This window comes from Triturus cristatus, chromosome 12, assembly GCF_964204655.1.
Source record: "Triturus cristatus chromosome 12, aTriCri1.1, whole genome shotgun sequence".
Lineage (NCBI taxonomy): Eukaryota > Metazoa > Chordata > Amphibia > Caudata > Salamandridae > Triturus > Triturus cristatus.
The window spans coordinates 774,420,963-774,447,893 of NC_140595.1; the positions used below are offsets into that span (position 1 = coordinate 774,420,963).

Genomic DNA, 26,931 nt, shown 5'->3' on the forward strand with positions numbered 1-26,931 from the left:
CTTTAGAATCCATCCAGAAGCCACCAAACTCTCCACCAAAGGGAGCACCCCCACCTCATCCACATCTGCTCTAACCAGAAGCTGTCAGGATGCTACAAAAATGAGCAATAGAAAAAGTACCTCACTCCCATAAAGGAATAGGTTTCAATTCCTGTTTCTTCCTAATAAAAAACAAAACAGGAGAATGGCAACCCCTTTTGGACCTTCGAAAGCTGAAAAAGTATCTGAGGAAACAGTCTTTTTGCATATTGACTCTTAAAGGCATCCTGCATCTCCTTATTCACGAAAATTACATGTCAACCTTATATCTACAGGATGCTTACTTTCATATCCTCATTCAGGGCAGGCTTTAGGGCGGTGCGACTGGTGCAGCCGCACAGGGCGCTGACCTGGGGGGGAGGGGGGCCTCTGTGTTTAGCAATTACAGAGTTCCTTGGGCATCCAGCTTTCAGGCAGTAATAAAAATGTCAAGATACTCTTGTGATTTATGTTTCTGCTAGAGAGAGGGATCGGAGTTTGTCTAGTGGCTGTTTTGACTCACCGTAATGTAGCACAGAGCATTTTATGGGGATAGCTGAGTGGATTAGTAAAGCCAGTCTTTAATAGCGCTTGAAAACAAATGAAATGTATGTCAGAGAGGGGATACAGAGAGATGAGGGGCACTTTTGCCAGGTAGTAGAGAGGGAATCCAAGGAGGAGGTCATGGAGGAGGGGGCAGCAAAAAGATTATTGCACCAGGTGCCACCAGCGCTTGTCTCTACTCATCCAAAACATCCTAAATTCCTGAGATTCAGGGTGACCTGCACTCTATCATTTCAGAGCCCTCCCTTTTGGTCTCAAATCAGCTCCCTCATTTTCACAAAATGTTTACCCAGTGGCAGCTCACCTATGACAGAAGGGCTTGCTGCTCATCTATTGTCAAAAGCAAAAACCGCTTGTATGTCATTGTTCAAAGTCTTAGGTCTTACCATCAGTCATCAAAAATCGTAAATAAATCCTTCAACACGGATAACTTTTCTCGGGTGGTTCTGGATACAATCCAAGACAAAGCGTTCTTATTACAGGCAAGGCAAAAATGACTCCAACTACTAGCGCAGAGGCTACTGAAAAGAAAGTCCTTTTCAGTACACCTGCTCAAATCACTTCTAGGGATGATGACCTCTGCCATTTCACTAGTACCATTTCCCGTCTAAGAATGTGGCCTTTACAGGATGAGTTGGACAAGAAATGGATTCAAACACAGAGATTATTCAACAACTTAATCCAGATCAGTCTAAATATGGCAGCGGCCCTGTCCTGGTGGAAAAAAGATCTAAATCTCTCAATGGGCCTAACAGTCCTACCTCAGATACCCGAAATCGTCATTACCACAGATGCTTCCCTTGAGGGATGGGGCGCTCATTTACAGGATTTGAAAATCAGTGGGAAATGGTGTCCACAAAAATGAAAATGGATATAAATTTATTACAACTCAAAGCAGTTTCATTGAGGCTCCAAGCATTCCTTCAAAGGATATAAAGCTCTTCAGTTTTCATCCGCATGGACACCACCACCAGCATGCACTCTATCAACAAGCAAGGGGGCACAGATTTCTCCGCCCTTATCGCAGGAAGCACAATAAATGTCGAAATGGGCACTGAAGAAACAAATAAAAATAAGAGCAGACCATGTTCCAGGAATAAACAATGTCCTGGTGGTCACATTGAGTAGAACCAAAAACAACTGCAGTAAATGGGAGCTCCATCAGACAACTCTGGACAAGATCTTTTATCAAGGGGGCAAAACTAGCACTGGGTCATTTTGCCACACAAGAGAATTGAAAAAATCCAATTTGATGCAAGTTAGCACCCCACAACAGGGATTGTGAGGGAATGCGTTTTCCATAAGATGGTCAGGAATCTTTGCTTGCAATTTTTCACCGATACCCCTTGATCCCAAGACTTCTCAGCAAAATGAGGAGGGAACCATGCAGAATAATTTTGATTGCTCCAAGGTGGCCCAGACAGCACTGGTTCACAGAGCTGTTACTCCTATCAGAAAAGGCTCACATACATCTGAAACCTCTGCCCAAGTTACTAACAATGTACCACAACCTGGTACTTCATCCGGACCTGACCTCCTTCCACTTATCTGCCTGACTCCTGATCACAGTGAGTTTGCGAGCATGAACTTCCTACAAGACTGTAAAGACATTCTTGCAAAAGCCAGGCTGTTTATTGTGCCAGAAATCTAATATTCACCCGATCTCTGCACCACCCGAACAAATTTAACCATATCGCCTATTTTTAGCAATGTCTGATTTGGTCCATGCTTCTATTGAGGTCCATTTAGCAGCAATCTCAAGATACAGATGATCCACTGGTTCACCTACTTTGGGGTCTAATAGGGTGATTAAACAGTTTCTTAAAAGACTTTTCAGAGTCTTTTCTCTAATTAAGGCACCTCCTCCATCTTGGCACCTCAGTACGGTGCTTGACAACTGATGAAGGCTCCATTTGAACCCATCGACAAAGCAGATATAATGTTTTTAACTTGGAAAATGGCATTGTTGTTGGCCCTACATCAGCAAGGAGGGTTAGCGAAATACAAGCATTCACAATAAAAGAGCCTTTTCTACAGTTCAAGGACACTTGTGTGGTTCTTAGAACCAGTCCCAGATTCATTCCAAAGTCCTTGCAGATTTTCATGTAAATGAACCTCTTATCCTGAGGACATTCTTTCTGAATCGGCAAACAGCCGCTGAAAGATCATTGTATTCATTAGACGTTAAAAGATGTTTGAAACTCTATCTGCATCGCACTAAACACTTCTTCAGGAAGACAGACCAACTACTAGTAGCATATGTGACTCAATGTAAGGTCTTGACTCCTGAGGCTTGAGCCGGGAGGCGGATTTGTGGGTAGCGTGTTGCGCGCTGTGTTTTTACGCTTTTCTTTGCTGTTTGAATTTAATTTTCACGGCAGTGGAAGCAATAGTCGCCAGGAAAGTGTAGGCGCCATCTTGGGGGGAGTGAGGGTTGGCGGGACAGTTGTTGGCCCGAGAGAAGCTAAATGACGGCACTGCTGCGGCCCTAAGGCAAGCCCGTCTGTGCCTGACAGTCGCCGGTCGCCAGTCACCCTGCCCGAGTTCCCGCTGACTCTATTAGTTACTCGCGCGAGGAGCTTCTGGGTTTGGAAACCAAATGCTCTGCGCCACGCTGGGTGCCCCAGGATGGCTCCTTCAACTGTAAGCTCTGCTCCATTCAGCTGTCAGGGGTGGATGGGGTACCCTGTCCTTTAGATGTTGTGGAGTACAAGTTCCTTAGTTTGAACTGCCGGTCCCTTGTGAAACATCACGCTGAGGTGTTTGACTTGTTGATAGATGAGGCTCCAGATGCCTTATTTTTAACGGAGACTTGGTTCACGCAGGATTCGGTGGCTGTGCCCTGGTTGGCCCTTCCCCAGGGATATGCGTTGAAGACAGTCAATCGGGATGGGGAGCGGGGGGCGGTATTTCTGTGTTTACTAAGGATGTCTATATTTACAGCCTTACTAAAGAGAATATTGCGGACTGTGAAAGCGCAGTGTTTAAAATTACGCTGAACTCCAACTTCACCATGTCCGGTCTTTTAGTTTATCTGCCCCCAGGCCCCGCTTATAGTTTTAGGGAAGATTTCCTGAGTAAAGTTGCGCTATACGCAAGTAGGGCTGCTAACTTTGCAATCCTAGGGGATCTCAACCTTCACTTTGAGATGCATGAAAAAGCCGAGATTTCGAGCATTTTGGCTGATATGGAGGCTTTTCAATTGGTGCAATGTGTCCTTGAGAGTACACATGTGCAGGGCATTTATTGGACCCAATATTCTCCAATTTATGCCCTTTAAAGGTCTTTCCACCGGCTCCTCAGGCGTGGACTGATCATTTCTTGGTCTCCTTCGTGCTGCAACTGCAGGGGAAAGCTGTCCTTTTCCATCCAGCTCCAGTTCTGAAACGTCCATGGCATAAACTGGACTTGGGACGATTTTCTGCTTGACTGGCCAGCCATAGGCCTTTGTTGCCTTTAGACATGGATTCAGCAATTTCACGCTTCCATGATTGGGTGTTATTGGGTCTGGATACCTGTATTTCTGCTAGACTGTGAGCGAGGAGACGAGGGTCTTCTAACCCGTGGTTTGACAACTCACTAATGTCAGCTAAAAAGGGTTGTAAGCAGCTCGAACACGTTTGGAGACGCTCCTATGATGTTACAGCAAAGTTGGAATACCGGGCAGCCATTAAGCAGTATCATCGGCTCATCCGGAAGACACGAGCAGAGTACGTGGCCAATAAAATCTTGGCTAGCACTAATCCGGCTAAGTCGATTTTCTCTCTGCTCAAAGGTATGAAAAGTGCAGGTTCATCGGTAACCTCCCCGATTGTTTCTAACCGCCAGTGTAATGAGTTGGCTCATTACTTTGTGAACAAAGTTGAGCAGATCTATCTTAATCTGCCGGCGGTGGATCTGCGTGTGGGTGTGGAGGCTTTGGGGATCTCTGGCCCAATGGTGGGTAACAGTCTGTTATCCTTGCCACCTTTATCACCTATGGAATTTGATGTACTTGAAAATCAAGTCAGGATCTCCGGCAGACCCTCTGACCCCTGCCCTGTTTTGTCCGCTTCACCCCGTGATTTCCCCTTGGGATATTGGTTTGATGAACCTGTCCATGTCATCGGCAGTTGTTCCCAGGGTATGGAAACATGCCAAAGTCATTCCATTGCTCAAAAAATCCTCCTTGGATCCCGCAGAACCAGGTAATTATCGGCCAATCTCTCAGCTGCCTTTTTTGGCAAAGGTGGCTGAATCTCACTTTAACTCTGTCCTCTCCGAGTACATCGAACAGAATGCCATTCTGGATCCATCTCAGCATGGCTTCCGAGCGCGGCATGGGACTGAGTCCGCACTACTGGTAGTGACGGAAGCTATCAGGGATAGTCTGGACGGTGGTGATTCAGCGGCCTTGGTCCTTCTAGACCTAAGCGCCGCTTTTGACAGCATCTCCCATGCAATCTTACTAACTCGTCTTCAGGAAATTGGCGTTAAAGATGGGGCCCTGGGCTGGTTTCGCTCCTTCTTAGAGGGGATGTCCCCTCAATTCTCTGTGCCTCCATTCCATTCACAGGTGTTTGCTCTGCGTCAGGGGGTACCGCAGGGCTCAGTCTTGAGCCCGCTTTTGTTTAACATCTACGTTTGCCCCCTGGCTGCGGTAGCGAAAGATAGAGGGTTGGCGCTGGTGTCATATGTCGATGACACCCAATTGGTGATCTCCTTCTCTAAGAACTGTGGCGACAATCTGGTTAAATTCAAGGAGGACCTCCTAGCAGTGGCTGACTGGATGGCGGCCAACTGCCTGCAGCTTAACGCCAGCAAATCGGAGATCTTACTGTTCGGGAAGGACCGTGAATTATTGTCTGAACAGTGCTGGCCAGAGCGTCTAAAACCCACCCCCTTACCCAAGGAAGTTGTGAAGAACTTAGGGGTGTGGCTCGATCAGGGTCTGACGTTCGAAGCTCAATCTAAAGCAGTGGCAGGGGTGTGCTTTGGGCTTTTGTGGGGTTTAAGACCATTGTTGGTTTTTTTTCCTCCTAAAGTGCGACAAACCATAATCCAGGCTTTAATTTTGTCCAGATTGGACTATGGGAACGCCCTTTATTTGGGCGCTAATAAGGCCAGTATCAAGCGCCTGCAGAGGGTTCAGAATGCTGCAGCTCGTCTGTTAGTAGCACTCCCGAAGTCCAGCTCAGTTGCCCATCTGCTCCCCAAGTTGCACTGACTGCCTGTTGAAAAACGCATCCAGTTTAAGGCACTCTGTATGTCGCATAAGATCTTGTCCCGTCAGGCTCCTGTGGGTTTGTCTAACTTGCTCAAGTTTTATGTTCCGCAACGCCTATTGAGATCGGCGGGGCGTGCCCAGGTTTGTATTCCCCGTGTTTCTTAAGATAGAGCAGGCGGCCGTTCTTTTCGAAGTCTGGCGGCAAAACTCTGGAACTCATTGCCTGTTTCCATCAGAGTAATCCAGAATCACCTGGCTTTTCGTAAAGCCATAACAACCTGGCTTTTCCCCGGCTTTTTCAATTAACATCTCATTTCTGTCTCCTGGGCGTCTGTCTTGGTTTGGGGTCGCGCTGGGACGCCCCGTTGCTGGGGCAGCCATGCGCTATACAAATCTGACTAATTATAATAATAATAAGGGTTTACCAGTTTCCAAGCCAATCATAGCTCCATGGATTTTTTTACCCTGACGGACAAAGTTAAAGCACAATATAGCAGGGCGGTTTCCACTACGGCCGCTCTGTTCGCTGGTGTACCTTTGGAAGGCATATGTCAAGCAGCCACATGATAGAACAGGCATATATTCATGCAACATTACTGCCTGGATTTGTCAGACCACAGTGATACAGCTATGGGACAAGCAGTGTTATGCAATTTGCTCCAATAAGGTGAGCTTTTTTCCAACTCTATTATCCCACCTTCCGCTATTGTGCCATTATTATAATGATTGTACAAATACTTTAACTGCTAGGTACTCTGATTCAAGCATGTGAATCTATGAAAGATCCAATACTGGAGAAGAAAATAAGTTACTTGCCCTTAATTGTAGTTCTCCAGTTTTTATATCTTTCGTAGATTAACATGCGACCCACTCTCCTTCCCATAGAAGCTCCACTTATTGTTATAGGATTACCTTTCCCACTAGTGCTTGAAAATCTGAGGAAAGAAGCCTCTGTGGGGAGTGTTTTACAGGGTCATGTCGCCTTGTTGGCTGAAGTTTGGTTCCTTTTAAATGATGTGGATAAGTTATTCAAGTGAATGTTTGAGAGCCTTTTCAGGCACTGTGTAGTATACTATACCACTTTACTATTGTACCTTGGGACCCACACTTCGATTACAGGGTATGATTTAAGTATGTGAATCTGTGAAAGATACCAATACTGGAGAGCTACAGTTACAGGTAAGTCATAACTTCTTTTCTTCCTTGGTGGTTGACTTTTAATTTTTACTTTGAAGCCAATTATAACTCTGGTTCCCAGTTTGTTTAGCTCCTTCATTACAACAGGACTTTCTGCTGGTTCAGCGATTATGGACAGAAATCAAGGAAGGTGGTCTCAGCGTTGCAACTCCTGTCAAGTTGTGACATGTGAGACCCATCCCCTCTGATCTCAATACCAACATAACTTTATCACCCTTCTACAGACCTGTTTATAGCCTCCTCTAGGGATTCTCTTGGTGTGTTGAAATAGTGGTCAGTACTCTGCTCCTAATGTCTCCTTAAATTCTGTCAGCACATTTTCCATCCCTCAATGAAGTGTTTGTGAACTGATTGTTGGAACTTCCAGTACTTGCAATGGGAATGCTCTTCTTTTTTTAAAATTGCTTTTTATTGTGTTGATGGCATTTGACAGGTTTAGTTTATGTTTAAATAACCATCGGATTACACATATATTCACTAGTAGTTAGCAAGTTCTGTCTGTAGTCCACCATTATCAACATTGCAACCTGGATAAAACAGTAAACAAAAACAACATCTGACCAAGATTGTTCTAATCCTATTGTATTTTTGATTGTCTCATTCTTATGCAAGGCAGAGATCGACCTGAAGATCCAGATTCTAATCATGTAATTGTCTATGGTTCATTCTGCCCACGTTCACTTCTATATACGCATGGATTTAGCACACTCATCCTTCAATTGTATGCACTCTCCTCACTAGTGCTGCACCATAGGACTATTAAGTACCCTAAAAGATTAAATGGGGCCCCCAACAATGTTTTAATTCCAGGAGTGTTTTTTACATTTGGGCTCCTATCCCATCTTGGGAGAGGGGGTTGTCAGTTTTGGAGGTTAATGCTCTTCCTAAATTGTTTAAAGTGTCCATCATGGATTCCAACCCCTTTAGACTTTCCACCCTCCATTCTTTTAATGCATTGCCTCTCTGAAGGGCTGACGCAGACTCTGCTTCCTACTATTCAAGTTCCCAAAACCTATTGTCTGATTTCCCCAGTGACTGCTTCACTCCATCCACTCTTCCTAATAAATCTTCTTACTTTTCTTCTTCTGCTTTAAGTATAACTTCAATCTTCCCTGTTTTCAAATTTAAATCCTCTTGTAGAGTTCTCATTGATTTAAGAAGGACTGCTTTGGGAAGAGAAGGAAGCCTTCTTCCCTAGCATGCGGCTGAGGCAAAGAAGTCCCAGTGACTTTACTGTGGACTGGCCATGTTCTTCTAAACCCTCTCAGAAGGCCTATTCTCAATTAGTTTCTTTCCATCTACTCACACCACTGAACCAGGAAAACCAAAGGCGTATGGGCTCTTGAGTGGTGAATACTGGCTATGCACTACAGCAGTCATTCTATCTACCATTCAGACTTCTTCTTCTCCATTCTTAATCCTAAAATCAGTTATTACAACTTTATGAATGTTGAGCCTTCTTTACTTCCCTTGCTATCCGTAACCACAGGGGCATAACAAAATCAGGCCTTTTCTGAAGAGGAGATTGACGAGACTGAATCTATTCTGGAGTTAATATGGCGAAGGAGATGACGGATACAGTCTTCAAATCCATAGTATCTCTCAATTATAGAAGTCTAAGCTGAAGTCCTAGTACAACAAAACAAGACTAAAGATACCACGGCCTGGTAGCTTTCATCCTGCAGCTGCTTAGCTTGACTCGACCTAGTGGATATTGACATTGATACTGGGGCAGATGATGACTAAGATCTGCCAGTGCCAAATTTGGTTTTGTCCTAACCCAGAGGTAGCTTACAACTCTCTAAATGTGTGCAGGTTATGGGCAATCTGTTAAAAAAACTATCAACCTTTTCATAGACACTCTTACAATCAGAACCTGGAGTATACACAACTTTGAATGCAAAATATTATTCACAAACAGGAGGCTTTTGTCATGATGGGAAGTATTCTGGCACAGCTTCCTATGGCTACAGCAGTTGAAGCAAGGGTAAGGTCCAATACCTTTGCTTTCCTCAGTATTTAACAAAGAGCCAAAAGCATAGGTGAAACAGGGAAAAAGTTTACAAAATTCCATTCTCATTCAGCCATAAGACAATTCGCTCAAAGTCATGCCCTGCTACAATTTTCAATACTTGGTCAACATTGAACAGAAGGTGATGGCTATGGGTGAATGCTGAAAAATGGCTGGCATAAAAATATCCTCTAAATTCTGTAATACAAGGTAAGGTCTACAACTCCTTTTTTAAGGCAATAAGGTTTTTTCTTGAATGACCTATCACATGCTTCTGAAATAACAACTAACATTGCCCTTGAACATGCGTTGATTATCTAGGAAGCGCTCAATTCCATCACTGAGCTAAGTGCTTTCTCACTCTGAAAGAAAAGACTCCTTCTATATTTTCATTGAGTTGTTACATTAAGAGTATCATTGAACAAGCAGGTGCTCGTGACTTTAGAGATTCTTCATTTCAGTCTTTCTGGTAAGGTTAATTTCTTCTTGTAGAAGTTAGCAGTTCCCACTCAATTAGTTATATGATCATTACATTTTGTGTAATTCTAGAACATCTTCATTGGGGAGGATATCCGGAAGCAATTACCCCAAGAGTCCGCAGAGTTTGATGAAATCAACGTTGATTGGAAGATTATCATGGATCGACTGAGTACAGACAATAATGCACTTCGGGCAACACACTATCCAGGTAAATGCAGGCAAATGTTAACTGTCCCCTTTGCTGTGCTCATTTGGGATCTTACAGAGAATGCCACCTTGCATTTCACTAGCCATCATAAGCAGAATAACAATATCTTGTTGCATGCAGTTAATGCCCAAGATTCACAGGTTGGCTAACCTGTACTATTAAAATCACTTCCATATCAATTCCTGTTTTACTTTGCACCCTTTTTCAGGAATAAGAGCTTGTGCTAGAGTGTGTGACCAAGAAATTATGACATTGCACATATTTCTGTAGTTGTGAACCAATAAATAATTTTCTCATCCTTTATTACTGTTCATTGTTCAGTCTGACAGCTGTTTTGGCACTTTTCTTTTTTTTACCTATTAATTCCATAGTTTTGTTATGCTGTTTTTTGGTCTGAGTGTTATCCAGTATTGGGGTATCTTTCATAGATTCACATGCCTGAATCATTCCCTGTCGTCGAGATGGGAGTCCCATGCAAGCAGTGCCTTAAATCCTTCATAGGCTATACTGGCCAAAGGCCATCTAAACAGTAGTATATCTATTTCCTTTTTAAAAAAGGACCAAATGTTGGCCGTCAGCTAATCAGCTGTTAGCACCCTCTAGAACACTCCCAGCAGAGGCCCGTTCTCCTCAGATTTTCACCGCACGTCGTGTGGAAGGGAGTCTCCCTGAGTGCCACACAGTTTCTTCTCTTCAGCAAATCTGGACATCATGTCAGACAAAAAAAGGCCTTTTCCGCCCTTGTACAATTTGTGGGAAGAAAAGGGTCCATGTGGATGATCCACGCAAGGAATGTATTTATTGCCTACATCCTGGGCATGAGCTGAGAGATTGTAAAATCTGTCGCACCTTCTCAAACAAGACCCTTAAGGACAGAGAGGGAAGATTGTTATTGTGGCTCCAAACCACAAAACCACAATCTCATTATTCTGATGAAGAAGAGGGTAGAACGTCAACATCCAACAAGAGGGCTAGATCCAAGGACAGTTCCTCAGGTGAGTGAAAAAAACATTTTAAGCCTTCCCAGGAAAGTGCTTCAAGTAAGGAGAAAGATACTAAACACACCTCTGAACCGGAGTTATCTGTACCCTCTACACCTGTCAGGAAGAAAAGAGATCACCCTAGAGCCTCCTCTTCTGTTCCTGTAAGTAGGAAAACCTTGAAAAAAGTCATTTCCGACGACAGTCTGTCTCTCGTCAACGACAATCAGTGTAACATCATCGACTCCATCGTCGACAGCAGCGGTGATGACTACAGCAATCCAATTTCCTATTCTCTCTACCATAGTCTCCATGTCGACGACAAGAGCTTCATTGTCGTCAAAGACCGCTGACACCGCTCCGTCAGCTGTAATGCCATCAACAAAGTTCCCTATGACGACGGACTTGTCCATTGGTGGTCCATCGATGAAGACACTGTCGACGGCAGAGACATCTTCGATGAAGACATGAAGACACCGTCTACTTTGACACCATTGATAACAATACCGTCGACGACAGCAGCGTCGACGGAAGAAGTGCCCTTTCCCATAACTTCTGCACCATCGACGCGTCCGTCTACGCGTATTACTCAGGTCACTAGAGTAACAAAGACATTCTTACACCCGTCTATGCAGGACTACAGCAAGGTATCGCCTTTGCTTCCATCACTTCTGTTGGAAGGGTATGTAGAAGAAGAGGATGATGATGATGATAATGATGGCCTCTATGGGGTAGCTCACAGACCATCTGAGCTTCATGTGAAGTGCCAGGAGGATGACAAGGAGAATGAAGACAATCAGGAAGAGGCGCAATATTACCAGCAAATGGTTTATGGCTCCACGTCATAATTATCAATTTAACTTCTGACCGGAACCACGCCCCAGGGACATGGCCCATCTACCGCCATCATTAATCGAGGATCTTCAAGCCATGTTGGTGGATTATACACAAAGAGTCCCTCCTCAGCACCATCAATCAGAGAATCAGGTACCTCAAGTGGAAGAACCTGCAGGTACACCAGGTCCTCAACCACCTAGCACACCTGTAAATATGCCGGGCTCGGGGCAGTCGACCCAGGAGCACAGAACACTTCCTCCTCTGAAGGAGATGTAGAAGATGGTGAACTGCCAGATCAAATATTTGCTCCTGACCCTTGGGATGACTACGTAATTCCAACACCATCCCCTCGTCGTCACCGTCCGCCAGGCTCTCCTCCAGAAGATATTGGGGGGGTTTCACAGCTTAATGCAGAGGGCAGCCAACAGGTTTCATTTGCCTATTGCGGTGAAGCAAACCAAATGTTTCCTATATGGCTTCAAGAACACAAGGAAAGTGGTACGCTCCATACCTTTCATTGACCATATATGGCAGGAGGGCATCATGATTATGAAAACACCAGTGTCCATTCCACCGGTACTGACTCGTGTGGAGAAGCAGCATAGGGCTCCGGATGACTCTCCATCTTGCCTTATTGGACATCCTAAGGCAGATTAGGTAATCTTTCAGGCTGCACAAAGGCGATCTAAGAACCCGGCTACCCCCCACATAAGGAAGGGCATAGAATGGACATTCTTGGAAAAAGATTTTCTTCAATGGCAGCTGTAACAATCAGAGCAGCGAATGCTCTAGCTATTATCGGCCGCTATGACCGCCAGATGGGGTCCGCCATGGCAAGGCTAATAGACCTCATCCCGGAGGAAAGCAAATAAGATGCAGGCAAGATTCTGCTTGGAGGGTGAGCGTGCAGCTTCAGAGACAATTGACTAGGCCCTTGATGTGGCAAATACTGGTTTTAGACAGTTAGCTGGAGCAGCTGTACTTTGACGTCAGGGATGGCTAAAAGCAACCACCTTCAGACCTGAGGTACAAGCAAAGGTTCTAGATATGGCATTTGACGGTGAGTTCCCTTCGGAAATCACATTGATGACGTTCTATTGGCAATCAAAAATGATATGGACACCACAAAGTCATTAGGTGCGCTGCAGTACCGAGGATACCATTCAGAGGTGCTAGAGGGCGAGGATTCACCAATTACAAAGGAGGATGCCAGAGAGCTCAACAATATCAGCCATGTCAAGCTCAATATCGGCAATCTTATAACCCCTCATCTTATCGTCAACCATCTACAGCTGGTTTCTCTCGCCAGGGAGGCCGCAAGCGAGCACCCCAACAAGGCCACGACTCAGGCAGAAAGCAATGAGCACGTCAGGGTACCAGCCCATCTTCCCTCCCTAGCAGTGGGTGCGAACATTTCCAGTTATGTACAACGGTGGCACAAAATAACATCAGATGCCTGGGTGTTGGACTTAGTCACCAATGGTCACACTCTAGAGTTCCTTCAGCGGCCACCAACCAGTCCACCCCGGGGTCCCTCTCGTCCTCGTCTTCACTTATTACTAAAAGAAGTCTTGGCCATGCTTCTCAAAGAAGTAATAGAGGAAGTACCTTTTGCTGAGAAGGGCAAAAGGTTTTTATTCTCGTTTTTTCCTAATAAAAAAGAAATCAGGAGAATGGAGACCGATTCTGGACCTAAGGAATCTCAATAAGTTTCTCAACAAGCAGACGTTCAGGGTGGTTACACTCTCCGATATCCTGGGCTGTCTAAAGGAGATTTCATGACTTCACTCGACATGGAAGACGCATATTTCCATATCCCAATTCCGGAAATTCTTAAGATTCACAGTGACTGGTCCCCACTATCAATTTAAAGTGCTCCAGTTTGGCCTCAAATCAGCACCACAGATCTTCACCAAGTGCCTGGCACTAGTAGCCGCGACCCTGCGATCTCAGGGGTTTCAAGTATTTCTGTACCTCGATGATTGGCTGCTCAAAGCAGCATCAGCACAGGAGGCCCATCGAGCAGGGAAAGCTTGCCTTCATTTGTTCAATACGTTGGGTCTTACCCTAAATAGGGAAAAATCGGTTTTGCATCCAACTCAAGTAATATCTTTCATGGGAGTGTCCTTAGACACCATTCAATGCAAAGCGTTCTTGTCTCAGGAAAGACGGATACGTCTTCAAATGCTTGCAAAGACAATATCAAAAAAAGGGTCAGTTTCTGTACGGATGTACAAATCACTCCAGGGGATGTGCTCTTCAGTGATAAATCTGGTACCACTAGCCAGACTAAAGATGAGGCCTCTTCAAGAGGAACTGCAGAAACATTGGCAACAGGCTATGGGGTACTTCGAAGATGTAATTCGAATCACAGCACGGATGGTGAAAGGACTACAGTGGTGGTTTCAGGCAACAAATCTCGTTCAGGGCCTGGCTTTTATACAGCATAAGAAAAAAATTACCTATACCTCTAGTGACTTCAACACTTATTCATATGAAGTAAGATAAACGAAAATTAATACGTTTACCTAAGCAGTAATTTCTGCCTTTTATTTATTTTTTAATTAATATCTTTGATCACAAAAAGAACACATAATGAACTACACGAAATACCACATTAGTACTTACACAATGAAAATGAACAACGTGAAAAATGTGTTTTGACATACAATTACAAATAAACTCATAATAATCAAACATTGAAACAACCAAATGAAATGTCACAAAGAACAATCATTATATACACAATCCGAAATACAAAGTTGTCATACAAATGGATGAATTAGACAACTGACACCCTTATATTTGGAATAAATCAAATCCTCTGAAATATCAGGGACACAAGGGGGTATATTTGCAATATTTAACCAAGGAGTTGAGTTCCTTTGTCTGCCGACGCGTTTCGAGTGCCGGTTAAATCAATTGCCGCACTCTCATCAGGGCTGGATTAGTCTTTCTCACGAACAGACTGATTGTGACAAAAAGGGGGGGGGGGGTTGGGGAAAAAACAGAGTTTAAGTTTTTATTAAAAAAGGCGCTTCCCAAAGCCCTAATTCTTTCTCTATCCGCACAAGTTGGTGGTCACATACCTGCATTATGCCGATTAAATGTAACCATCAGCAATATGTAACAAGCAGTGGTTGCCAATCTGCAATAAAATACATTATGAATAATTTAGCTCATGGGGTGTAATTCCTTTGTCTGATAGCTATGTCTGGGGACAAGGAGGGAAAAAAAGGTTACCTGGTTTTCAATATTGCGTGGCCAAGACGATTTATAAACAGTAGACAGCAATTGCAGATCTTTACTTCTGCAAGAGAAATAATACATGCAGTTTCGCGGTGTCTGTTTAAATGAGTTTAAAACGTGACAACTGAGCACAAATTATTTACTCACTCAGGGAGAGGGGCCCAAAGGCGTGGCCCCACAGAGGAAGTGTTGTAACAATTGACGGTCCTTCACTCTCTTTAAAAATAGTTAGTGGCTGCAGGGGCAAAAAAATGTAAGGGTTTGTAAAAATCGTTTTTGGCTGAAAGCACTTGGATTCAAGTGCAAACTATGTTTTGCTCACCTAATGAAGCTTAAACTCATTTAAACAGACACCGCGAAACTGCATGTATTATTTCTCTTGCAGAATTAAAGATCTGCAATTGCTGTCTACTGTTTATAAATCGTCTTGGCCACGCAATATTGAAAACCAGGTAACCTTTTTTTCCCTCCTTGTCCCCAGACATAGCTATCAGACAAAAGAATTACACCCCATGAGCTAAATTATTCATAATGTATTTTATTACAGATTGGCAACCACTGCTTGTTACATATTGCTGATGGTTACATTTAATCGGCATAATGCAGGTATGTGACCACCAACGTGTGCAGATAGAGAAAGAATTAGGGATTTGGGAAGCGCCTTTTTTAATAAAAACTTAAACTCTGTTTTTTCCCCAACCCCCCCCCCCCTCCCCTTCCCCCCCACCCCCCCTTTTTGTCACAATCAGTCTGTTCGTGAAAAAGACTAATCCAGCCCTGATTTAACCGGCACTCGAAACGCGCCAGCAGACAAAGGAACTCAACTCCTTGGTTAAATATTGCAAATATACCCCCTTGTGTCCCTGATATTTCAGAGGATTTGATTTATTCCAAATATAAGGGTGTCAGTTGTCTAATTCATCAATTTGTATGACAACTTTGTATTTCGGATTGTGTATATAATGATTGTTCTTTGTGACATTTCATTTGGTTGTTTCAATGTTTGATTATTATGAGTTTATTTGTAATTGTATGTCAAAACACATTTTTCACGTTGTTCATTTTCATTGTGTAAGTACTAATGTGGTATTTCGTGTAGTTCATTATGTGTTCTTTTTGTGATCAAAGATATTAATTAAAAAATAAAAAAATAAATAAAAGGCAGAAATTACTGCTTAGGTAAACGTATTAATTTTCGTTTATCTTACTTCATATGAATAAGTGTTGAAGTCACTAGAGGTATAGGTAATTTTTTTCTTATGTAGTATAACTGTCCCTACCTACCCTCTAATCCTTTGGGCCAAACCCCTCCTTTTTTGATAATATGGCTTTCATACAGAGCATCCCAGATTTTATTCTAACAATGGACGCCTCCATGGAGGGCTGGGGAGGTCATCTGCAGGACTTGCAAAATCACGGCAAATGGTCTTCGGTGCAGAGAAAGCAGCACATCAACAGCTTGGAGCTCAAAGCCATGTTCCTATCTCTTCAAGCTTTCCTGCCAAGAATAGCTGGTTCCTCCGTGTTGGTTCGTACGGACAATACGACCAGCATGTACTATGTCAATAAGCAAGGAGGAACAAGATCCATTACGCTACCTCAGGAAGCGCAAGAGTTATGGGAATGGACAACACACCATGGAATCTCGTTAAAGGCCGAGCATGTCAGAGGTCTGCACAATACCCTAGCAGACACATTAAAAAGCAGGTCTCAGTCCAGTTGTCATGAGTGGGAGCTCGAACAAATCCAGCCGGTCAAGGTATTTCAAAAATGAGGGAAACCAGCGTTGGACCTCTTCGCTACGGAGGAGAACGCCAAATGCCATTACTATGCCAGCAGATTCACTCTACCAGGGTCAAGAGGGAATGCCTTTTTAATGCGATGGTCAGAGATATATGCCTAAGCTTTTCTCCCCATTCCCTTAATTCTCAGGGTACCAACCACGATGAAATCGGAAGGCTGTCGTCTGATCCTTATAGCAACCCGTTGTCCCAGGCAATACTGGTTCCCAGAACTGCTTCTACTGTCGGAGTCGAAACCCATTCGCCTGCTGCCATCCTCAACGATGTTATCGAAGGACAAGGGCCAAGTGAATCACCTGGACCCACACTCTTTTCATTTGCATGCGTGTCTCCTCAATTCCTTGAATTTAAGGACCTACATATACTTCAAGAGTGTAGGGAGATCTTTGCTGAATCCCGTGCTGAAAGCACTATCAAAACATATTGTTTGAAATGGAGACGATTCTCTTTCTGGTGTGAAAGAAATAACGTTCACCCACTCCAAGCTCCTGCTGAGCAGATTTTGCGGTATCTCCTCTCTCTGGCTAAATCAGGTCTCACTTTCTCTTCAGTGAAGGTTAACCTGGCTGCAATTTCCCGTTATAGAAAATCTCCTCGATCTCCTTCTCTCTGTGCATCTAGTCTTATAAAGCAGTTCATGAGAGGTCTTTTCTGTGCATTTTCCCCGGTGCGTGCACCTCCTCTGGAATGGAAGCTCAATGTGGTCCTGGCGCAGTTGATGAGACAACCATTTGAACCAGTTCACAAGGCGGAGCTTACATTTTTCACATGGAAGGTATCTCTCTTACTTCTGCAAGGAGAGTGAGCAAAATAGAAACCTTTACTGTCAAGGAACCTTTTCTACATTTCACTGAAAACTATGTAACTCTACAGATGATCCCGATGTTTATTCCAAAGGTACCAACACAGTTTCATCTCAACGAGCCGGTGATATTACAATCTTTCTTTCCAAACCCATCTAGTCCAGCAGAAAGGGCATTGTATACGTTGGATATCAAGAGATGCTTGAAATTCTGCCTACACAAGACGAAGGAGATAAGGAAAACAGAACAGCTCCTGGTCGCTTACAGACAAGGAAAACAAGGAACGTCAGTAACAAAGGCCACGGTCGCCGGATGGGTCTCATCCCCGATCCAGTTCTGTCACGAAAAGGTTAACAAGCCTCTGACATCGAAAGCTAAAGCACACTCCACAAGAACAATTTCTGCATCATCAGCTTTGTTTGCGGGAGTGACATTAGACAAAATATGCCGCGCTGCGACATGGAAGAATGTTCACACTTTTACAAAGCATTACTGCCTGCAATCTACGCAATGAGAGGATGCAGCGGTTGGCCAAGCAGTACTGCGTCATCTCTTCACTTAAGGTCATCCTCTTTGTTTGAGATAAGAGGAGCTCTTTCTTTATTTTAATCAAGGTATTCGATTTGCTTGAAAATGTATAGACAAACAAACATATAACTGTATTTGACTATTTTTAATATATGCTAATGCTTGTGTATCTTGGAAGATTTACTGCAACAGTAGGGGTTTTAGTATTTTATTATGCTGGAATGTTTTGTGCACATATTTTATGCAGGATGTTGAATTATTATGAGAAATGTTACTAGTATATGTCTATAGCATTTGGAGTTTTAAGTTACATGTCTCCCGCACACAGTTTTATGGTACTTCTTGCTTTCTGATTCAGGCATGTGAATCTATGAAAGATACCCCAATACTGGATTAGAAAATAAGTTACTTGGTATCTTTCATAGATTCACATGCAACCCACCCTCCTCCCCGGGGAGTCAGTTCTCATTGAATTTGGGATCCTTACTTCCTACTTGTGCTTTGAAAATCTCAGGAGAACTGGCCTCTGCTGTGAGTGTTCTAGAGGGTGCTAACAGCTGATTGGCTAAATGCCAACATTTGGTCCTTTTTTTAAAAGAACATAGATAGGCCACTGTTTGGATGGCCTTGGGCCATTATAGCCTATGAAGGATTTAAGGCACTGCTTGAATATTTTACCGTGGGACTCCCATCTCGACGACGGGGAATGATTCAGGCATGTGAATCTATGAAAGATACCAATACTGGATAGCCATAGTTACATGTAAGTAACTTATTTTCTTATATGTGAAATTGAGAATAGCATGACGTGTGCACCTTTTAAATAACTTAATACAGTATCAGTTAGAGAAACAACTTATTGAATGTGCTACTTACTAGGATGTTATGGTAGATTACTAAGGTCCTGACTGGCAAGGTCCGATGCATGCCATTTTTTGCTGTTGTCTCCTATGTTTTAATATGTTTTGCTGGTTTTAGATGCGTTGGGCACTGTGCCACTGCTATTCAGTGCCACAGTGCAAGTGCTCCCTATTGTAAATTGTTGTAATGGATTAGTGACTCCATGATTTGCTTATTTGATATACTTCTCAGACCCTAGTACAGTGCACCATGTGTGCCCAGGGCCTGTAGATCAAATGCTGCTAGTGGGCTTGCAGCACTGGTTGTGCCACCCACAGAAGCAGCTTGTAAAGTGTGTCTCAGGCCTGCCATTTCAGAGCCTGTGTGCAGTCTAGTACTGCCATGTCGACTTGGTAAGTGCACCCACTTACCAGTCCCTAAATCTTACCTTTTCTACATGTTAGCCACCCCTAAGGTAGGCCCAAGGGCAGGGTGCATTATAAGTAAAAGGTAGGACGTGCCCTGGTTTGTGTGACATGTCCTGATAGTGAATTACAGCCAATTTCGTTTTTCACTATTGCAAGGCTACCTGCCCCCAAAGGCCAGAATGGGCAGTTTGATTATAACATCTTATAATCCTAACTGACCCAGTGAACATGGTAGAAAAACGAATTTAGTATGCCTGAATTCAGAATGATACAATACATATTTTAGTGAAGTTAGTTTTCACATTCTGTGTTTGAAAATACCACTTTTAGAAAGTGGGTATTTTCTTGCCTAACCATCCAGCCTGCCTCTGCTAGGTTGTGTATTGCATGTCTGGTTTGTGAGTGACAGGAGGGTTTGGGCTCCAGCAGTCTGATGAGTCAGTGGGCTGAATAGGACCTTGGCTGCATAGAGAGTGGGGGGGCGGAGATTTCCTTTCACTCCCCTGAGCCCTCATAGAATAGAGAGTAGGGGGAGGAGATTTCCTTTCAGCTACCTGGGCCAGGTCTGCTTTCAACAATGCTGTCTCCACCTCCTGCCAGGAAGCTGTACAGAACTGGTTTTGGCTAGGCACAGGCACCCTCTGCCTTCAGAGGACAAAGGATTTACTAGTATAAATATTGGGGCCCAGACCCCAAGACTTTAGATCACTTCTGGGAATCAAGACGGACCTTTGCCAAGGAGAGGAACCATCAGAAGCTGAAGGAGTTGACTGCCCCTGTGCCAGTGTGTTATTTTCTGTGGTTGGCCTGCTGTTGTTGCTTACTTGCCAAGGAAAGGGGAAGGAAATTATTGATCTTTCATCCTCTTGAAAAAGAATCTCCAAGGGCTTGAACTGTGCTTGCCTCCTGCTGAAGTCTCAGGGATACAAGACTTCACCCCCAGCTCCCTCCTGAATTTCCTTTCTGGGAATTCTGTCTGCAGAAGCCTGCTTATTGTTGGGAGCTGGAAGCGCGACTCAACGAGAAGAAACGTGTCGCATGAGCAGCTGTTGCTGTCGCATCATCGAAGAAGCGTGTCGCCACCGCAAGGATCGCCGTCACATCAGCGAAGAAGCGTGTCTCTGTCGCAGCTGTTTGTCGTCGCATCACCAGAAAAGCGAGTCCCCACCGCAAAGGGTCGCCGTTGCATCACCGGAGAATCGTGTCGCAGGGCCTGTCGCGGCTCAGAAGTTCCAGAGTCGCCGTCGGACATGCACACATCGCCTTCACGTCGTCGCATCGCATCAAAGACTCCATCTTGTCGCATTGCACCGGATCATCTCATCGCATCGAGGCGCCAACTTGTCGCATCGCAACCGGAACGCAACACGAGATTGACGCATCACCCCCTCTCCGGTAAGGAACAGACGCATTGCCTACTTTGCTCAAGCACTGAGGAACAGACGCATCGCCTTCCCCGAAGCAAGGAACCGACGCATCATTCTCCCATCGAACCGTTTGTTTATCTTGCATGACGCATCCAAAGGTACTTTGTGAGAAACGTGTCGCATTTACCATCATCTTTGAACTAAGCTATTTTTACCATTTAAAAGTCATTTTCCTAATACTGTATTGTGGATTTTCATCGTATGGGTCTTGTGTTAAGTCTATATAAAGAATACTTATTTTTATAAAACCTGTGTGGTGTCCATCTGTAGTATTTTCACTGTATTACTTTATGTGTTCACAAATGCTTTACACACTGCCTCTGAGATAAGCCTTCCTGCTCGTGCCAAGCTACCACAGGGTTGAGCAGGGGTTATTTGAGGAGTGTAGCCCCCTTACCCTGACTAGAAGCAAGGGTCCCTATTTGGACAAAGGTGCAAACCATTGCCAACTAGAGACCCCCAGTTCTAACAGGAAGCAAGCGCAACACATAGAGGATAACTTCATGAAACGTTCTAGATGTTAGAAATGCTGTCAGATGTGCTTAACGCTACTCAGTGAGAGTTCCTTCTAGAGCTTCACCTGTCACCCTTGCAGCAACCCTAACCGCTCAGTTACATAAATCCGGTAATTGTATTGTAACAGTTCTCTGTGAAACAGAAGTCAGAACGTCTAGAATCCAGAATTCAGGATTGATGACACATTGTCTTCAAAAGGTTAAGTGGATGGAACTCAATCTTCGAGGAAGGTTGGAGACAGTGTGATATAGGTAAAAAAACATTAGTGGTGTTGTATGCAGATTTAGATTCCGTATATAGGTTTCCCGATTCATGCCCTTATATAGGTACAATTCACATTGCCCTTATTTGGACATAGAAATCCGGCCCTTATTTAGACATTGTCTGTACAAACCAAATACAGGCATGGCCACCTACATCCGTCCATCCACGTCACAACGTATTCTTGGACAACCAGACCCTTAAGCCTTTAGGAATTTCCCTCAGCTTGAATATTGATTTCTCCAAGAACTCTTAAAGTATGCATGAACATCAATTCCTTAGGGGGTCATTCATGACGTTCCTCCGCCCGACTTTTACGCCAATACTGGCATTCCTAGACACCTTCAAGGTATAAATATACCAGCACTTGCCCTGGCAAATTGCGGTTCCCGGAGGATTCGATCCAACCCAGACTACTCGGTTCGCCACGGCAAGTTCGGAAGGAGATCTAGTTCCAGCTTGATGCACTGACCTGACGCCGCCATCCTCCTTGCAGAGAATCCAGCTCCAGTGCTCTCTGACTTTCCTTGCGGGGGGTTAGACTATCGAGTCCAGAAAAGAGATTCCAACCTCTCTCATTCTAAGGTATGGAGCTGACTAGAACTTACACAAACTTTTGGCAACTCTTGGCTAAACTAAAATATAGCTAGCTATACTTTAGAAATGGCACCTACTTCAAACCTCGTACTACACTTAGGTTAGGTACACTGGGGTAGAACAATTTAGAAGCATCAGATGAGTATCACATTTTAGCTTATGTTATTTATGTATGTATTTTGATTAATATATGTCATAGCTGCAAACCATGCTATTGCAGTATTATTTTATCTTACTGCTAACCTCGTACATATTGTACTTCGCAGTCTGTCTTACGATTGTAGCAATTCATATCTCTTGCATGAGAAAAGACTGTTCAATAAACCCTTTTATTGAAACGCCCGTCTCTCTATTTCTGTGCAACTCTGTAGAAACGAAGCATGCACGATTGACTGAGTGAAACTGTTATCTATTGTTTCCACGATTCTGAGACTGTTCCGATTCTAAAAAGAAACCAAGTTGTCATGTTTATGCGGTTGTCAGAGACTAATCCCTTCTTGTATATTCGAGAAGTTTCTAGTGACCTCTGAGTTAGCTGGCACACACAAGTAATTAAGTTTAATATACTCGATAGGGACATACTGACCTTAGTCCTATGTCAAATCTATAGTGTATGTTATTCCAATGCGCAGAGCCTATCAGGTATATAGGAACTACACTACAGTGGATTAAGGGACATTAGAATAATGCAGTGTGATGACCCATGTTACCATATTCACTGGTTAGATCATAATTTAGTTTCTCATGCTGTGACATTTCAAACTCCTGTATCTCAAGAGCCTAATTGATATGGGGAGATTTTGCAAGGAATATGAGTGGTGTCGCTCAATAGCAGTATTCTGATTATGGCTAGTCTATTTGCTGACCATTACAGAGTAGGCCTACAGATCAGCAGTGGGTGTCATTCAGTGTACCCATTCATTCACTGATTTTTATAAATACAGCCAATGCATTGTACATATATCCACGAGGGCAGCTCCTGTGCGGTCATTAATGCAGCTAATATAGTGTCTCTAAGATTTTTTAATTTACCTATCTTCCTCTTTCTTTTGTGTTGTAAGGCTTCCTGGACAAACTTGGGGCTATGAATACAGTACTGGAGGGGATACAGAAGTCCCTGGACATGTACTTGGAGACTAAGAGACACATCTTTCCACGCTTCTACTTCCTGTCCAACGACGACCTCTTGGAGATCCTGGGGCAGGCACGTAATCCTGAGGCTGTGCAACCCCATCTCAAGAAATGCTTCGACAACATCAAGTCCCTCAAAATCCAAAAGGTACTTGCAGCAAAGACAAGGGAGCATCAAATATTCATTCCACATACAAAAAAACACAGTTTCAACACAATGCAGTCTTGCGGCTTTATTCAGTCTAGTTCAGAGAGGGATAAAACATTTAGAAAATGAACTTTCTCTCACTGGTTCTGATAGCCATTCTTGTTTGTGCAATCTTTCCACCAGTAGCAGATGACTTGACATAAATAAACATGTGCCCCTTTTGCAGCATGTTTATCGTAAGTACTTTGCATCTACTTGTTTTATAAGTAATAGTGTTGCTTTTGGTCTTGCCCAGATCGGAGTGAGCAGCAAGTCAGAAGCTGCTGGAATGTTCTCTGCCGATGGGGAATACGTGGAGTTCACCCACCCTGTTCTGCTGGAAGGGCCAGTGGAGGTAAGCATATTACTTATGGTTAGCTGGCTGTTATGTCAGTGCTAAAGTTGTCAAGTGGAATTTCTTTTTTTCAATCATAGCATGGACAGGAATGTGTTCCTCTTCTCATTGGCCTTTTGATGAATCATGATTGTCACAATCCCTGTAGGAAGGGATGCGCTCAGGCAATATTGTTTGCCAAGAGGTAGAAGGGGCAGTGGTATGGGTAAGAGACAGATACGTTTGGAAATAATTAAACAGCAAAGGGTGTAAAATAAGGTGGATAAGAATAGTGGACTGGGCCAAGCCTTTATTGACAGGCCCACTATTTTGGCCCTGTCGCTGAGAGGAATTTACTCACACACTCACACAAAGACACATACACCTTACAGAGATTCCACCGCTTCAGTGGTCACTTTTGCATTCCACTTCTGATAGTGAAAGCACTCCTGGTGGACAGAATTATCCATAGTGAAAGCACACCAGGTGGACAGAATTATCCACCATCTTCATTGTAGGAACATTATTTATAGTCATTAGACTTGGCGAAATTCCTTGTTGCATGCGCAGACCCAGGAATATTTAAAATCCAATATTTGTCCATACAATCATGTACACAGAGTGGCAATGTCCATATGAGATATAGCACCCTTCAGAAAAGCGTATTGAATACCAGATTTGCTCAGAAATGTAGGCTGTTGTATATTTAAAATACACCCTGTAAACTACATTTCAGAATTTGAAATATAAAAACAGGCAAAATCTGTATATCATTGAGGAAAAACACAGCCAGGTAGGCTTTTGTAATAAAGGTGTGAAAATAGACTGCTGTTCCTTCAAGAGACCAGGAGCTTCCACCTCTCATAATAAAGATTCCTTCCCTAGTCAGTTCTTTTTACTGGCTTGTGAGAGAAAATCCCAGAACACCAAGAGGTTTTCACACTTCTGTTCTTTTCAGAGAGGTTTCAGACCTAATTTTTATAGCTTCGCTCAGTGCCCTTTAATGAACTCTACTGATTGAAGCTGTATTTCTCCATTTTCCATCGGATTTTCCAGTCAGGATGTCTTAAATAGTTGTGCAGTGCCCCTCATGTGGAATGAAGAAGGCAGTACTATTTGGTGTGTCTACCATCCTTTCATTCTATGAAAGATTGTGAATCTGCCTAGAAATGTCTAAAAGGACATTTAAGGATGGAGAAGGCGTCAGGCTAAGGGGTAAACTTAAGTATATGATGACAAAAGATAAAGGAGAAAAAACAGGCATGAGAAACCATACAGCCACCCACCCCCCAGAGGAAGACTTGTGGAGATAAAGAAAAGAGCTAGCAAAATAACACCACCATCGATATAATTCTTGACGTCGAGGATGTCCGCGTTGACGTCATGAGCTTTAGTGCCTACATGTTCGCTGTACAAAGCGCAGGCAAGACACTATCACAGGTCAACCACATCATCGATGTTGAAGCACTCGAGGTCGAGAGATCATAAGTTGACAGTAGCTCCCTCACCTTTGAAGAATCATCTGAGACAATCCATAGCCTCCATAGCACAGTCAGCACCTTCTGTCAGTGCAGTCTACTCTTATCTTCCATTACCAAACAGTGTGAAAGCAGTCACACTAAGACTTCAAAGGAAATGCAAGCTGCTTCCACAATACCCTTGCTTTGGCAGGTCTGACTCCAAGCCAGACTTGGTGATTGCCACCTCTGTGTGAAAAAGATACTCTTTAGCCCCAGAGACCATTGCTCCTCTGGAAAAAGAGAGAACCAAATAATCAGTATACCATAAGAGGAAAATGTGTACTACTGCAGCAAATACTCTAAAAATACAAATGCGTATTTCCTGTTGGGCCAGTGCCACATAGGAATAAGGGCTTGGCTGAGATATTTTGTGGATGATATCCCTGGGTACTAGCATCAGGATTTACAGGAAATGATTGATCAAGGCACCCTGGTTGCCAATCAGGTTATAAGTGCTGCTGTAAATGTCATGGAGCTAACCACTACAGGCTATTGCCATGGAGTCTCTTTTCATAGATTATCCTGGTTGAGACTCACAACCCTAAAAGCCGATGTCCAACAAAAGATTATTAACCTTCCCTTTTCTGGTTCAGTTTAGTTTGGCCAGAGTGAATGCATCTTCAGACAACAGGCACGACAAAGGATACCAGACACTTCCAAGGTAGAGTTCAATCCCTTCTCTGGCTGGACCAGCAACATCAACAAGACTAGAAGTATATTTATCTAAAGAAATCCTTGAAATCAAAATTGACAACACAGTCAAATTTGGAGTAAGTCATTCCTCGAGGAATAGAAATCAACCCCACACCCCGCCTTGGTTTGCCACTCGAATAGGGGTGCGGTACTGTATTACCTGACTCAGTGGAATCTTCTAACATGAGATAAGTTTGTATTGACCACAGTGAGACAAGGATTTTCACTGTGACTAAGGGCACGGCCATCTCCATATTCCCACTCCCAATGCTGAAAATTGCGATTCTGAGAAGGAAAACCTCAATCCTAATAAAGAAGAATGCAATAGAACTGGTTTCACCTCCTTAGAAGGGACATGGAATATACTCCAGATACTTCCTAGTGTGAAAAAGGGTTAAAAAATGGAGTACAGGGGGGGCGTGGCTAGCGGCTGATGCGAATGGCGGCTCCTTAGTGAGGCTCCTCCGCCCTCGCTGCAAAATCCGGCAATAATCCTGAGATAACACAAGTGCTTACCCTGGAATTCAGGGTGGAAAGGTGCCTGCTTCCCCCAGGTTCTATCTGTGCCTCCCCGCTGCCCGGAGGTGCCCTGCACAAGCTCAAGACCTGGATGAGCAGTGGCTGGTGAAAGCAAAATGGCGGCCACATGGAGCCTAGCTGAGTGATCCCCGGAGCCTTGGAGCGGACTGCGGGGTCCAGGAGACCCAATAAGCGGAGGGAGTGCGGCAGCCTACGGCGATTGAGAGCGGACCAGATCCAGCGGAGCAAGGAGTCTGCTGCAGCAGATGCGGTGAGTGCGAGGCGGGGGTGCAGCGCTAGAAGTCCCGATCGGCTGGACTAAAATCGAGGCCCCGGCTGCGGCATCCCCCCCCCCGCTCCCCCTCTGTAGGCACCAGGGCCGGCGAAGAACGGCAAAATCGGAGGGCATAACGGAGGAGGCAATAGCGATCGGCGGGGAGGGCTGGCTCAGGTGACGCAGCCCTACCCACATAGAACTGCTCCCGCCTCCGGAGAAAGCCTTCGGGACGCGGCGGTGATCAGAAACACAGGACGAAAAGAAGTGGGGCACACCGGCCAGATAAAGGGCTACTCTGATACATACCCACAGGGAAAG

The 26,931-nt window shown here is 44.1% G+C and overlaps 1 protein-coding gene across 1 annotated transcript in view; it reads left to right on the forward strand.

Moving 5' to 3' along the window:
- Positions 1 to 26,931, forward strand: part of DNAH2 (dynein axonemal heavy chain 2) — a 2,945,517-nt gene that overhangs the window by 853,518 nt on the left and 2,065,068 nt on the right. The window contains exons 30-32 of the mRNA XM_085638712.1: positions 9,546 to 9,684; positions 23,014 to 23,231; positions 23,527 to 23,625. Coding sequence (XP_085494838.1) covers positions 9,546 to 9,684; positions 23,014 to 23,231; positions 23,527 to 23,625 — 456 coding nt within the window. The remainder of the gene's footprint in view (positions 1 to 9,545; positions 9,685 to 23,013; positions 23,232 to 23,526; positions 23,626 to 26,931) is intronic.